Below are 13,370 nucleotides of genomic sequence, written 5' to 3'. Positions count from 1 at the left end.
CTTGTTTCCTACTCGACAGATTTGTACGAAATTTCATATAATTATAGACAATAGTAGTCTCCATATACAGGTAAAATATAAACAAAATCTATCGAGTAGTTTTTAAGATAATTGAACTTAAAGATTTCACTGATTCAAAGGAAACAGAAATTCAACTCTAAATATCTTGTTTCCTACTCGACAGATTTGTACGAAATTTCATATAATTATAGACAATAGTAGTCTCCATATACAGGTAAAATATAAACAAAATCTATCGAGTAGTTTTTAAGATAATTGAAGTTAAAGATTTCACTGATTCAAAGGAAACAGAAATTCAACTCTAAATATCTTGTTTCCTACTCGACAGATTTGTACGAAATTTCATATAATTATAGACAATAGTAGTCTCCATATACAGGTAAAATATAAACAAAATCTATCGAGTAGTTTTTAAGATAATTGAAGTTAAAGATTTCACTGATTCAAAGGAAACAGAAATTCAACTCTAAATATCTCGTTTCCTACTCGACAGATTTGTACGGAATTTCATACAATTATAGACATTGGTAGTCTCCATATACAGATAAAATATAAACAAAATCTATCGAGTAGTTTTTAAGATAATTGAAGTTAAAGATTTCACTGATTCAAAGGAAACAGAAATTCAACTCTAAATATCTTGTTTCCTACTCGACAGATTTGTACGAAATTTCATATAATTATAGACAATAGTAGTCTCCATATACAGGTAAAATATAAACAAAATCTATCGAGTAGTTTTTAAGATAATTAAAGTTAAAGATTTCATTGATTCAAAGGAAACCAAAATTCAACTCTAAATATCTCGTTTCCTACTCGACAGATTTGTACGGAATTTCATACAGTTATAGACAATAGTAGTCTCCATATACTGATAAAATATAAACAAAATCTATCGAGTAGTTTTTAAGAGAATTGAAGTTAAAGATTTCACTGATTCAAAGAATACCAAAATTCAACTCTTAATATCTCGCTTCCTACTTGACAGATTTGTACGGAATTTCATACAATTATAGACAATAGTAGTCTCCATATACAGGTAAAATATAAACAAAATCTATGGAGTAGTTTTTAAGATAATTGAAGTTAAAGATTTCACTGATTCAAAGGAAACAGAAATTCAACTCTAAATATCTAGTTTCCTACTCGACAGATTTGTACGAACTTTCATATAATTATAGACAATAGTAGTCTCCATATACAGGTAAAATATAAACAAAATCTATGGAGTAGTTTTTAAGATAATTGAAGTTAAAGATTTCACTGATTCAAAGGAAACAGAAATTCAACTCTAAATATCTAGTTTCCTACTCGACAGATTTGTACGAACTTTCATACAATTATAGACAATAGTAGTCTCCATATACAGGTAAAATATAAACAAAATCTATGGAGTAGTTTTTAAGATAATTGAAGTTAAAGATTTCACTGATTCAAAGGAAACAGAAATTCAACTCTAAATATCTAGTTTCCTACTCGACAGATTTGTACGAAATTTTATACAATTATAGACAATAGTTGTCTCCATATACAGATAAAATATAAACAAAATCTATCGAGTAGTTTTTAAGATAATTAAAGTTAAAAATTTCATTGATTCAAAGGAAACCAAAATTCAACTCTAAATATCTCGTTTCCTACTCGACAGATTTTTACGGAATTTCATACAATTATAGACAATAGTAGTCTCCATATACAGATAAAATATAAACAAAATCTATCGAGTAGTTTTTAAGATAATTGAAGTTAAAGATTTCACTGTTTCAAAGAAAACCAAAATTCAACTCTAAGTATCTCGTTTCCTACTCGACGGATTTGTACTAAATTTCATACAATTATAGACAATAGTAGTCTCCATATACAGATAAAATATAAACAAAATCTATCGAGTAGTTTTTAAGATAATTGAAGTTAAAGATTTCACTGTTTCAAAGAAAACCAAAATTCAACTCTAAGTATCTCGTTTCCTACTCGACGGATTTGTACTAAATTTCATACAATTATAGACAATAGTAGTCTCCATACACAGATAAAATATAAACAAAATCTATCGAGTAGTTTTTAAGATAATTGAAGTTAAAGATTTCACTGATTCAAAGGAAACCAAAATTCTACTCTAAATATCTCGTTTCCTACTCGACAGATTTGTACTAAATTTCTTACCATTATAGACAATAGTAGTCTCCATATACAGATAAAATATAAACAAAATCTATCGTGTAGTTTACGAGATAATTGAAGTTAAAGATTTCACTGTTACAAAGGAATCCAAAATTTAACTCTAAATATCTCGTTTTCTACTGGATAGATTTTTACGAAATTTTATACAATTATAGACAATAGTAGTCTCCATATACAGATAAAATATAAACAAATCTATCGAGTAGTTTTTAAGATAATTGAAGTTAAAGATTTCACTGTTACAAAGGAAACCAAAATTCAACTCTAAATATCTCGTTTTCTACTGGATAGATTTTTACGAAATTTTATACAATTATAGACAAAAGTAGTCTCCATATACATATAAAATATAAACAAAATCTATGTAGTAGTTTTCAAAATAATTGAAGTTAATCTTTTTACTGTTTCAAAGGAAACGTAAATTCAACTCTTAATATCTCGTTTCCTACTTAGGATCCATGTTCATTGCATCGCTTAATGGTTTCTAAGTTTTACTTCAAGTGTGGTGAAGCCATTTTGGATATGTGTACATATCTGTATTTAAGATAAGTCCTATAATTTCAGTGGACTTCGTTATAAGAAGTTTTACTGAAAGTAAATTGAAGATTTCGGCACATTTTACCCAAATAAACTAACCACACTAGTGGTACTACCGACACAATGTTTTTCTTTCGCTTGTTTGTTTTTTATGTTTGTTCCATCAAAATCTAAAATTAATTTAAAATTAACCAAATCTATAATTAGTAATAGCTAACCAATTACATTTAGAGCATAATCTTGTTTAGCAAAGCCTGCGATATTTTTAGCTCTACAAACATATTTGCCAATATCTTCAGCTGTTACTCCAGTGAAGAACAAATTATTGGAACCATCTTCTTTATGTCTGTAAAATAGAAAAAACAAGTTTTGTATTATGGTTTCTTTTTTTTCTTAATTTTAATTAACTTTTATTGTGAGAGAAGTACATTTGATCTCCATTTAAAAGCGGACATGAAACCCGTCAGAGAAATTGGACTTTCTTATGGGTAACGCAGCTTAATCACACTTCTAATTTCTACACAATGTATTTAATGAAGAGCAGTTAGTGGTACTTGATTCTGTGCCAGTATTTGGGTTTGGTTAACCTCTAATCAAACGATAGGTCAGCCCAATCCAAAGTTTCATACGAAGTATGTGAGCCAGTTTACTACTTCGAAAAAGATTGTCTGGATAGTATGAGAAAAGAGAGTTATATCAAGTAGCTACGCAAGAGATCGAACAAACTGGTGATCTTGACAAACCTGCGGGAATATCCAGCCTTACAATACCAACAATACTTCCTACTGATACCCCAAAAAAACTAACCCAAAACCTATTTTAGGGTCTGCAGAGATAGTTGATACATGCAACTATCTCGGTTTTGGCAAACCCACACATTCACTACACATACACTTTTAACACTTTATAAACGCTTACAATCTATGGCCAAAATTCACTTTTTGGAACCATTATACCATACATATCCATAAAAATTATAAGCCATATCTTTTTCTGTCAGCAGTAGTATTGACCTATAGCCGTTCACTTCACCAATTAAACACTGGTAAACTTTAACAAAACAACCACAAAGAATAATTAAAATAAAACAGTAATTAAAATAAAACCAAAAATATGATTACCCTCTCATGATGGAATTGAAAGGTCCAGATGTTCGTGACCAAATTACAAGCGGAATCGGATCACCAGATACGTTGCACTCTAATGTCACATTATTTCCTTCCTTAGTTTCAACATTCAACGGACTGCTCTTATCAATTTTAGGTGGCTCTGTAAACAAACGGGATACATGATGATTTCATTCTAAGTTAATGGCTTATGCCAGCATAAAATTCTTAAACACAATTAGTAGGATCTAAAAATAATCATTAACTATTCAGGAATTTTCATTTTATTTGACATAAATTAGTTACAGCCTTCTCGGCAGTAAAAGGAAATCCTATTATGCCCCTCATTTTGCAGACATCGAGGAAACCATGGATATAGTTCAGGTTAGGAAACCTCCCAGTCCAAAGATCGAATAAAGATCTCACCTAATAACTTCAACCACCTAATATTATGAGGTTACCAGAAATATTAAAAATAAGAAAATCGTGATTTAGTCAGCATACCGTACAATTTTAGCAGTATTTGTTTCCTGTCCACTCCGAGCGGATTTTCCGCCACACATTCATACTGACCAACATGTCTTGCAGTCATCTGGTTAATTACCACTGTAGCTTTATTCTGTAAACATTGGTTTATTTTGTAGTGAAAAGGTTTCAAATATCGATATTTATTTTTGCCTTGAACATAAACCAACTTACCAAAACGTATCCGTTAAAAACAGTATCATCGATCAAATTACCGTTCATATACCAAGTGATATTAGGTTTAGGTTTGCCTTGTAGTACAGGACAAGATAGTTCGACGTGATCTCCGGTAACATGTTTTATTATTTCCGGTATGCTGGTCTTCTTTATGATAGGAGCACCTAAATAAAATTTAAATCAAATTGGAAACTCTGTAATTACTATGTTTTTCTGTTTGCTGGTTAGAGAAAGAGATTGCCAGTGGCAGTACGCGAATGGAAAAATACTGTTGCGAAAACTTAAGCGACTTTCTGAACAACAATTCTAGACATTCTAGTTCAATTATTATTTAAACTTCAAATTTTGGCACATATTTAATTTTTTTTCCATCACAAACTACCCTAAAATGAGTTTTTCTCCAAAAATTATTAAAATTAAAGTTATAGGTCCTATACCTATGACATACGTTTGTGAAAACTTTAATGTTCAATTTTTAACAAAATTGAAAAAATAGAATTATAATTATTGTAGATTTTTTTTTTTTTTAATAACTTTTGCTGAATATGGAAGCCATACTTGTCCCAGTAACTGTAACAAATATCTTAAACTGCGCTTTGCCAAACAAATTTTCAGCATCACATTGATAAATTCCAGCATCTCCTAGATTTGCAGCTGAAAACAAAAAGGCTCTTTTATTAATCATTTTTTAGCTTTATAATAGCCCAAGTAGAGTTTGGTGTCAAATTTTACAAAACCTGTAATGTCGAGATAGAATCGACCACCATTATTAATCTTCTTGCCATCATGTTTCCATTCGAGTACCGGCTTTGGATGTCCGCTTACCAAACAGTACAATTGATCAGATTGACCTATTTCTATTTTTTTTTCTAAAAAGAGAGAAAAAAAAAATTGTATTTTTTTCAGTTGTGCAGAACTGTTGTTTGAGGGAAGGAAAACCAATTGGACTTTTTACTATTAGCTTTATCGCGTTCAACCATCACTACATTGGTTTAAGAAAACCCAGCTCTACTTTATCATTTATAAAATTTATCTTCATGAATTCGGAAATCTCAGCAACATATTGAACACTTTTTTGATGTCCATCCTGGCGGATCAACAGCTCTTTGACAGAATTTTTCTAACTTTAGCGTTAACATCCAGCAGGAATGTGCATTATTCGAAGGATCCGAATTGAGAATAAATTTGTATAAGTTATCTTTTATTCGTATCTTAACGATTATTAATATCATTTATCGAATTCATGATAGCAAATAATAGGGTTTAATAATGATAGCAACATTTGTTACTATTAATTCTATTAAAATAAGGATAAAAGATATGAGATGAAAATGTTTCATTATTTGCTACCTTTGAATAGAATGCCTGCTCTTGCCTTCAGGCTGAATAGCTCTTTGAAAGTTATCTAAAGTGTATCCAATAGCAGTACCAATGTTGTTCAGACGTATACAAATTGGAAAATGGAAGAACCCTAATGCATTCTAATTTCTACTTCTGTATGGGCATGATTTACTTCTTTTCATGAATTTGCAGTAAACAAAGTAGCGCCCTTATATTATCATAGTAAGAAATATATATATTTTTGTCGCTGCTACAAGGAAATCGTACATGTTCGGATAGTTCGATTAAGAACTTTGTCCTGTTTTTTCTGCATTTGAGGCAGCTGCTGCCATCCTTTCTGCAGCCACAAACCCAATCTGCCAAATACCCAATTTAATTTGTAAAAATGTGTTTGGTGAGGTTATGGTTTCTGGACTCATAGTGACATGAAACACCCTATTTCCAGCCTATCTCTTAAACCAAGGATTGGCCGGGATAAGCGGCAAGGTAGTACAGCCTAAAATCTCCTATTACTTTGGTTTAGATACTGATCCTTCCAACGTTCGCTAGCATCAATCACAGTATCTAAAGTTATATCGTGGAATGCCACTTTTAAACACATGAACGAGTTGGAGAACACAGCTAGATTTTGTGTAAAAAGCACATTATGCAACTTTTATTATTCTTGTTGATGTTTAATTCAGAACATATGGTTGGTATTTTAGGTCAACAACAATAAAGATTACCTTTGCTTGGCTGAGAAAACTGAGGGCCACTTCCAATCAACACTTTGATTTGATCTTCACTCATGCCAGCCACATTTTTCGCAAGACAAGAATAATTTCCACTGTGAGATATATTAACTTTTCTAATAATTAGTTTATTGTTATGAATTTCCTAAAAAAGTAATTATAGTATTTAGTAATGTCCATCATTTAGTATTTATTAAAATAATATGAAAATACTTACCAAGTTACGTATCCCCGTAGAATTGATTGGATTCCCAGATTTCCACCAGGAGAGCTGCGGTAATGGTTGCCCACTTAACAGACATTCCAATTGGAGATCATTCCCAATGGTAATTTTAATATCTTTTTCCACAGCAGAAACTCGTGGACTTTCTTGATACACAACCTTTACGTCACGATTTGCTGAAGTTAACAGATTTAGTAATAGAAACAGTACTGAAGGAATAACTTAAACAGACTGAATTTAAAAAGATGTTAACCTTTTCCAATCGAATTCACTGCTTCACATTTATAAATGCCTTCATCTACTTTTTCTGCTGAGAATAAAGTAAGTATTAAAGAGGTATTTCTATTCTCCAATCTTTTGTAACTTGAGTCCTAAAAATATGAAATAAGAAATAAGATCATAAAGAAGACAAAGAAAACAAAATACAATCATAATAATATTAGTAACTTTTAGGCCAACTCGAAGTTCAGTACCTATGGCCATCCAATTGAAGTCAAAACCCTTACTAGGAAAACAGGCTATAGAGTTCGACATTCCAATGCGCATAATGCTTAATTTATTTAGCGGAAGTAATAAACTACTACTTACTTTTAATGGATAATGATTCTTATACCAGATAAGTTTGGGAATTGGATTTCCTTTGACAATATGACATTCTATGGAGATATTGTTTCCTTTTTGATAAGTAATCACATCTTGAGTTGTAATTTCTGGTAATTCTTGTACGGTTAAGTATGTTTCGCCTCTGGTTTCACCAGCTAAAGAAAATATCACATTTATTTCTTGTTTAATGTGACATCGAGTCAGACATTAGTCACAAAAATCTTTTATTATTAAAGTTTCAGACATTTTACTTTAAGAGATATCAAAGCTTGTATTGCCGGCCAAAACCTGCATTTTCATTTTTTTTTTTACCATGATTACATTTCTTCTTACTAACGGTAAGAAAGAATAAATCATTTTGCAAAAATCCTTGAGCATACAAAGGTTGTGAAGAGTGATATTGGCGTCCACGGCACTTATTCCTTAAATCAATCCCTCTTCTACATGGGTCTTACCCAAATTAAAGAAAAGCAGGATGCAGGATGAGCTCTAGGAAACAGATTACCAATTGTTACGCCCATTAGACTTCCGTACCCCCACATTCTCTTCCTGCAATCCCCTAGAACTCCTGCCAAGGCTGAATTAGAATAGAGTAGTAAATCTTAGTGCTATCGATCATCAGCAGTTCCAGGAGTAAATTGTAGTTTCTTTTGTATGGAGCTCCCCCTTGCAGAAGTGGCGGACGACCTGTTTTCCCGACCACTCACTAGTTCGAGTACAGCACCGCGCTTTATAATAAAAATAAAAGTTGTGAAGTCTAAAAAAATTTGATAACTACTGACGAAAAGAGTGACATGGTTCAATATAATATTTTTAATTTTATTTTGTTTGGGTTAAAGTAAATTTAACATTACGTACATTAAAATTACTTTAGCATCCATTATTTAAATTTCTAAATTGCCTTCGAGAGAGTGTGAAAAAAATAAAATAAATAATCTAGAATACCATATAATATCTTACCTTCATTCGATGCCACACAAATGTACCAACCTTCGTCCGAAAGATCAGTTTTACGTATAATCAGCGATGAATCTTCCAAAGTATGATTATGCAGTGGTATTATATTACTCCTGTAGACTTTAAGACAGTTATTTGGTTTAATATTATTTTCAATGAAATAGAATTAATTAAACATGAATAAACATTACCAACAGTTATCTCTGGATGATTTTGATTTATACCAGCTGACTTTATATTCTACAGGTGATTCTACTGTACAAGGAATTCTAGTAAACTCTCCGACTCTGGCTACAATTATATCGTTTACTTTCACTTCTGGCGGTACAGCTGGAATAAAATAAGGAGAGAAATTAGTAGGTAATATGTGAAGTTGAAGTAACAAGTGATTTCTTGGCTTAGGAAACTAGGACACAAGAAAGTAAAAACGGAAGTAAGGAAATAACCTAGCCACTTCTAGGGTGATCCTACGGGTGACATTCTAGCATACCTGACGGGGCATACTTTATATTTTTCAGTCAGCAAATATGATTCTACTGCTAGGGAACCAACTGCAGATTCGTCACCGATGTACAAAACGAATGCAAGGAAAAAAAATGTAGAACAAACGGTACAAGATTAATGCCGTTAAGGAGCTGGATGATAGGGCCTCGATGTCTTGGGCAGGAATAACGTAATTAAAGGGGCTCGTGGGGCAGTGATTCACAGAATTATCTTGAGTCTCTTCAAGGAGAGTTCACCAACCTTTGACGTACCCAAAAAAGTAAAACATAAGAATGCCAGGACGTAATCTGAGAGACTTTAGCTCCGGAGTTCGACTCTAAGGCGAGAGAGAAAAAAAAATCATGTCTTCATACTTTGGCCAGGAGCATCTCACTAGATTCCGTAGTCTATTCATCCAGACAAGAAATTCTAAAAAATGCCACGTTAGACTCTTTGGATAGCAGTGGCTAGGATTTTCGCCAATCCATGCGGAATCTAATCTTATTCGCTTTTATGGATCATATTTTTACTCGAAACATAAAAGGAGTAGCTACAAATTCAAATCCAATGTATCCTAAAAAACTTTGAATGTTGAAGTTTCTAAACGACCATGGCGGCCGAATAATCTTCTGAAGTGAAAAATATAAATATATATTTTATAAAAATATAAAAACGATGATTAGCTACTAAGAAAGCGTAAGTCAAGGAAACCATTGTAAGAAATCGTTTTCATACCTGAACTATCTCGTAGTTCATGCTTACTAGAGTAAGGGAATGTTAAGAATGCAAGAGAAATAAGAATTTCTTATTGTAAATACTTATTATTATAGGAAAATTATATAGAAAAGAGTTTTACCAATTACTTTAATCTGAGTTTCCTTCAATTCAACTCCAGCCACATTTTTTGCCCAGCAAACGTAAGTACCTTCATCGTTTTTGGAAATTTTATTAAAGTAAATTGTAATATCTGTAGTTTGGCTGAAAAATAAAAAGTAAAATGTTTCTATTCCAAGTAAACAACTTTAAGAAAAATAAAAACCCATTGAAATATTCTAGCCACTCCAAGCTTTTTGGAAAACTTACTTATAATGGCTAGGAATCGTTCGACTTCCGTACCGGAAGAGTTTCACAGAGACAGGCACTAATGATTCTATACTGCAGGTAAGATTGTAAGGTCTGCCAATCTTTAGAGTTATCTTTTCTTTAACCTCTATAAATGGTTTCTCTGCAAAAAGAAAGATAAATTCAGTATTTTACTTTTATAAAATTATCCTGTGATTAGTGGAAAAGAAGTCGCATTGAATTCGGTTCTTCCCACTTCTGGTTGAGAAAATCAATCAAATCAGAGAAATGTGAACAACAGGACTGTCTTATCAAAGGATTTTACTGAACGCGAAGAATTTGTATACTCGTACAACTTTTTGTCGTGGAGGTTCCGGATTCGCACCCACTTAGCGTATGCAACTCATTATTCGTTGTTTGCATTGTTGTCTGTAACGAGGCAACTCTCTCAAGAGGCCAGCTGAGCTCAGATTCAAAAGCTCAATGTTCTCAGATGTTCACTGAGACTGACACTAATGGTAATGTTAATAAAGAAATACTTATTTTTTTCAGGACTGGCTTTACTTCCGACAAACGATTAGGCGGTCAAAAAAAACAAACTTTATCGGAAATTTCTCATACGTATTACCAAGCAAAGATCATGAATCAGTCTCAATACCAAACACCATGCCGTCCACAAAACTGCTCTCTTAGCTAAATTGTCTTCTAAAATTTTTTTCAGTGAGCTTAACGTCCAACTTTTAAAAAAACAAAAATTAGAAGAAAAACATATTTGTAATAATGGAATCAAATAATTTTCAATTGGCAAGATTTCAAACTGAAAACCTCCATTTGCAATACTGCTTCAACAAACCCATCAGTAACCATCGAATCTAATCGAAACGAAAAATTATGGTCAATCTTTTAGCTAGATGAATCTATTCACTAATAACTTAAAAGTATGAATCACCTTCTCTATCAGATCTGAACCAATTATTTAAATGTTCGTTTCTCTATGAATCTGCGACGATTCATTAATAAAAAGTAAACGTACATACAAAATCATACAATAAAACGAAACAAGTATCGATGCAGATGAATTGTCTGAAGTAATTGGTTTCGTACAATCGATTACTGTAGTTTTTATGGGGGAGGGGTTCTTTTCTAATGTTCGTTATTTACCTGGTAATTGTGGCGAAATAGCAGCTGTAGTCACTCTCTTAACTCCGTAGCCGTCGCATCCAAGACCATTTATCTGCAACATCAATTTGAAAACAATTAAGGTTTGATTATCATATTTGGTGATGAAATTTCTGGTGAGGTTGACTTAAGTAGATTTCCGAGAGTCACATTTACACCGGAAGTACATATCTCATGGGCTCAAGAGTATGAAGAATGTTTTTCTTTAAACACTGTACACTCATTAGATACATGGAGCAATGTAAGTTTTAGTTGAATCATTGTCCCAAGAAAATCTATTTAATGAGACCTCTAAACATGTATTTTAATGGTGAACATTAAAGAACTAATGACTGCTCGAAGATAGTTTCCACTTAAGGCGAGAAGCATACAATAAAATGTAAAAATGAACACCATAAAAGCGTTTCCTCTAGAATCTATAAAATAAATCATTTTTTTATTTTATTATTATTGAAGTTCACCTCAAGTTTAAAATATTCATCCGGAGGTATTCTAGGACCGCCTCCAAATACACCTTTTTCTAATGGAATTTCTTTCATCGGAATTGTATCCAACACTGTACCTTTGAGGTTAATAATTTTTACTTCTGTAACAGTTTTTAAATTCGTTGCGTCTGTAGCTTTTATTATCAGGTAATTACCAGCACCTGAAATATAAATATTTGAAGAGTTCAAATTACATTTGTCATATGTTAGTACAGTAAACGCGTGAAATATCGGAGAAAACGTTTGCCTTCTTCCCAACTATGTACATCTACGCGTACTCTTCATCTTGTAAACTCATTCTGATTTAATAAATAAGTGAGACATTATTTTTTCATTCTAAAGAGTTTTTTTGCAAACCTTAATTCTTTTCTCTAATCTCAGAATAAAATTATTGTTTTAAAGAGATGTCACTGAAAAGGCTCCGGGCCGTTAGATTTCTCATTGGTCTTCGACTTAGGGCCCGAAATGTTGAAAAAGTTCTTACTTTTTAATGGTCGCTTTGATGTTTCACCAATATTTCCAGTTTTTAAAATTGAAAATCCATACACAAAATTGATAGAACTTAATCCAGTAGAGACTACGGAATATGGTGAATTACTTTTAACTTTTACCGTCCATACGCCAGGTTCTGGTTCCTACAAAAAGAATTCATAGAACTTCAAAAAAACTGGAAAATTTTGTGGTTAAAAAAAGTAAAAATTCATATAATGATTATGAATTGCAGCATTAAAAAAAAAAAAAATCACTTACCTGTACATTAATAACTTTAACATTATTCAAATTTAACACAGGTTTTATCTGTTTCGGATCGGGCTGGTTTCCATCAGGGTTCAGTACATTTATTTTTGTGTTATGACCAGAAGCGGTTACCGTAAACTCTTTGAGACTTTTGTCAACACTGATTGGAACATTGTACGGGGTGCGGGCAGGTGTATTTGAATTCACTGAACTTAACAATACTTTTCCTTTTTTCAAACTTCCTCGGACATATTTTAACACCTGTCACAGAAAAACAAATGAAATTAAAGAAAATTGAAACTGGATGGCATTTTATAATGAACTACAGTTTAACGTTCTGCACCTGGGTTAACCACGATTGCATGTCAGTTGACGAGTCGACTGAACAGTTGTAAACAATAAATATATAATTTGTACTTCAGTAGAAACAAGTTTAACTAATGTATCTCTGTCTAGAACATGAAATTGATAAACTTTAATCCTCCCTGTGCGATGTGCGGAAAAAGGCTCAGAAGGTAGAAATGGAGTACAAATTTCACGAATGTATGCACTGCAAACAGCAAAACCCTTTTTTCTATGCTGGAATAGACTAAACGCTAATGGTTTTCATTATAGGGCAAGAGAAGCTGGGAAGAGAACATGATGTGTCCTGGAAATCTGTAGATAAATGGAAAACAGAGACTTGGATAGAACTTTTACGAATTACTAAATGCCTACTACGCTAACTTTCAGAGACATGTTTAAAAAAAAAAATATATCCTCAACAAGAACGTTCTCTGGAGACTAGGCTTCCGTATTCTGATTATAAGGGTGCTGTATGATAAGCCGTCTTACTTCACCAATTTGTGGCACTAGAGACTTCTTTTCATCTCTTTTACCAAATATTTTTTCGTAAGGGGAAAGAAATTGAAGGCAAGTAATAGGTAAGAGAATCTGAATTTTTACCCGAAATAAATGCAATGTAAGTTATTTAATTATATATTTATTATTTATATATTTTATTATTTTAAGTTCATTGTTA

The 13,370-nt window shown here is 32.2% G+C and overlaps 1 protein-coding gene across 3 annotated transcripts in view; it reads right to left on the bottom strand.

Annotated features, from left to right (window-relative positions):
• Positions 1-13,370, bottom strand: part of LOC141452718 (hemicentin-1-like) — a 75,472-nt gene that overhangs the window by 55,082 nt on the left and 7,020 nt on the right. For 2 of the 3 annotated variants that reach the window (XM_074125109.1, XM_074125124.1), the window contains exons 4-21: positions 12,362-12,610; positions 12,096-12,246; positions 11,588-11,772; positions 11,109-11,181; positions 9,969-10,110; positions 9,742-9,863; positions 8,598-8,732; positions 8,406-8,522; positions 7,431-7,600; positions 7,096-7,213; positions 6,837-7,018; positions 6,614-6,764; positions 5,285-5,416; positions 5,106-5,201; positions 4,545-4,711; positions 4,350-4,464; positions 3,861-4,008; positions 2,958-3,085 (exon numbers count right to left, since the gene is read on the bottom strand). In XM_074125109.1, the coding sequence (XP_073981210.1) occupies positions 2,958-3,085; positions 3,861-4,008; positions 4,350-4,464; positions 4,545-4,711; positions 5,106-5,201; positions 5,285-5,416; positions 6,614-6,764; positions 6,837-7,018; positions 7,096-7,213; positions 7,431-7,600; positions 8,406-8,522; positions 8,598-8,732; positions 9,742-9,863; positions 9,969-10,110; positions 11,109-11,181; positions 11,588-11,772; positions 12,096-12,246; positions 12,362-12,610 (2,581 nt within the window). Of the gene's footprint in view, positions 1-2,957; positions 3,086-3,860; positions 4,009-4,349; positions 4,465-4,544; positions 4,712-5,105; positions 5,202-5,284; positions 5,417-6,613; positions 6,765-6,836; positions 7,019-7,095; positions 7,214-7,430; positions 7,601-8,405; positions 8,523-8,593; positions 8,733-9,741; positions 9,864-9,968; positions 10,111-11,108; positions 11,182-11,587; positions 11,773-12,095; positions 12,247-12,361; positions 12,611-13,370 lie in introns of all 3 variants that reach the window. The other variant, XM_074125115.1, reaches the window with a different exon arrangement.

This window comes from Rhodnius prolixus, unplaced genomic scaffold, assembly GCF_049639745.1.
Source record: "Rhodnius prolixus isolate KJV_2025 unplaced genomic scaffold, Rpr scaffold_1, whole genome shotgun sequence".
Classification (NCBI taxonomy): Eukaryota; Metazoa; Arthropoda; class Insecta; order Hemiptera; family Reduviidae; genus Rhodnius; species Rhodnius prolixus.
Note: the sequence above shows the minus strand (reverse complement) of the source record. Positions and strands in the feature narration are given on the sequence as shown.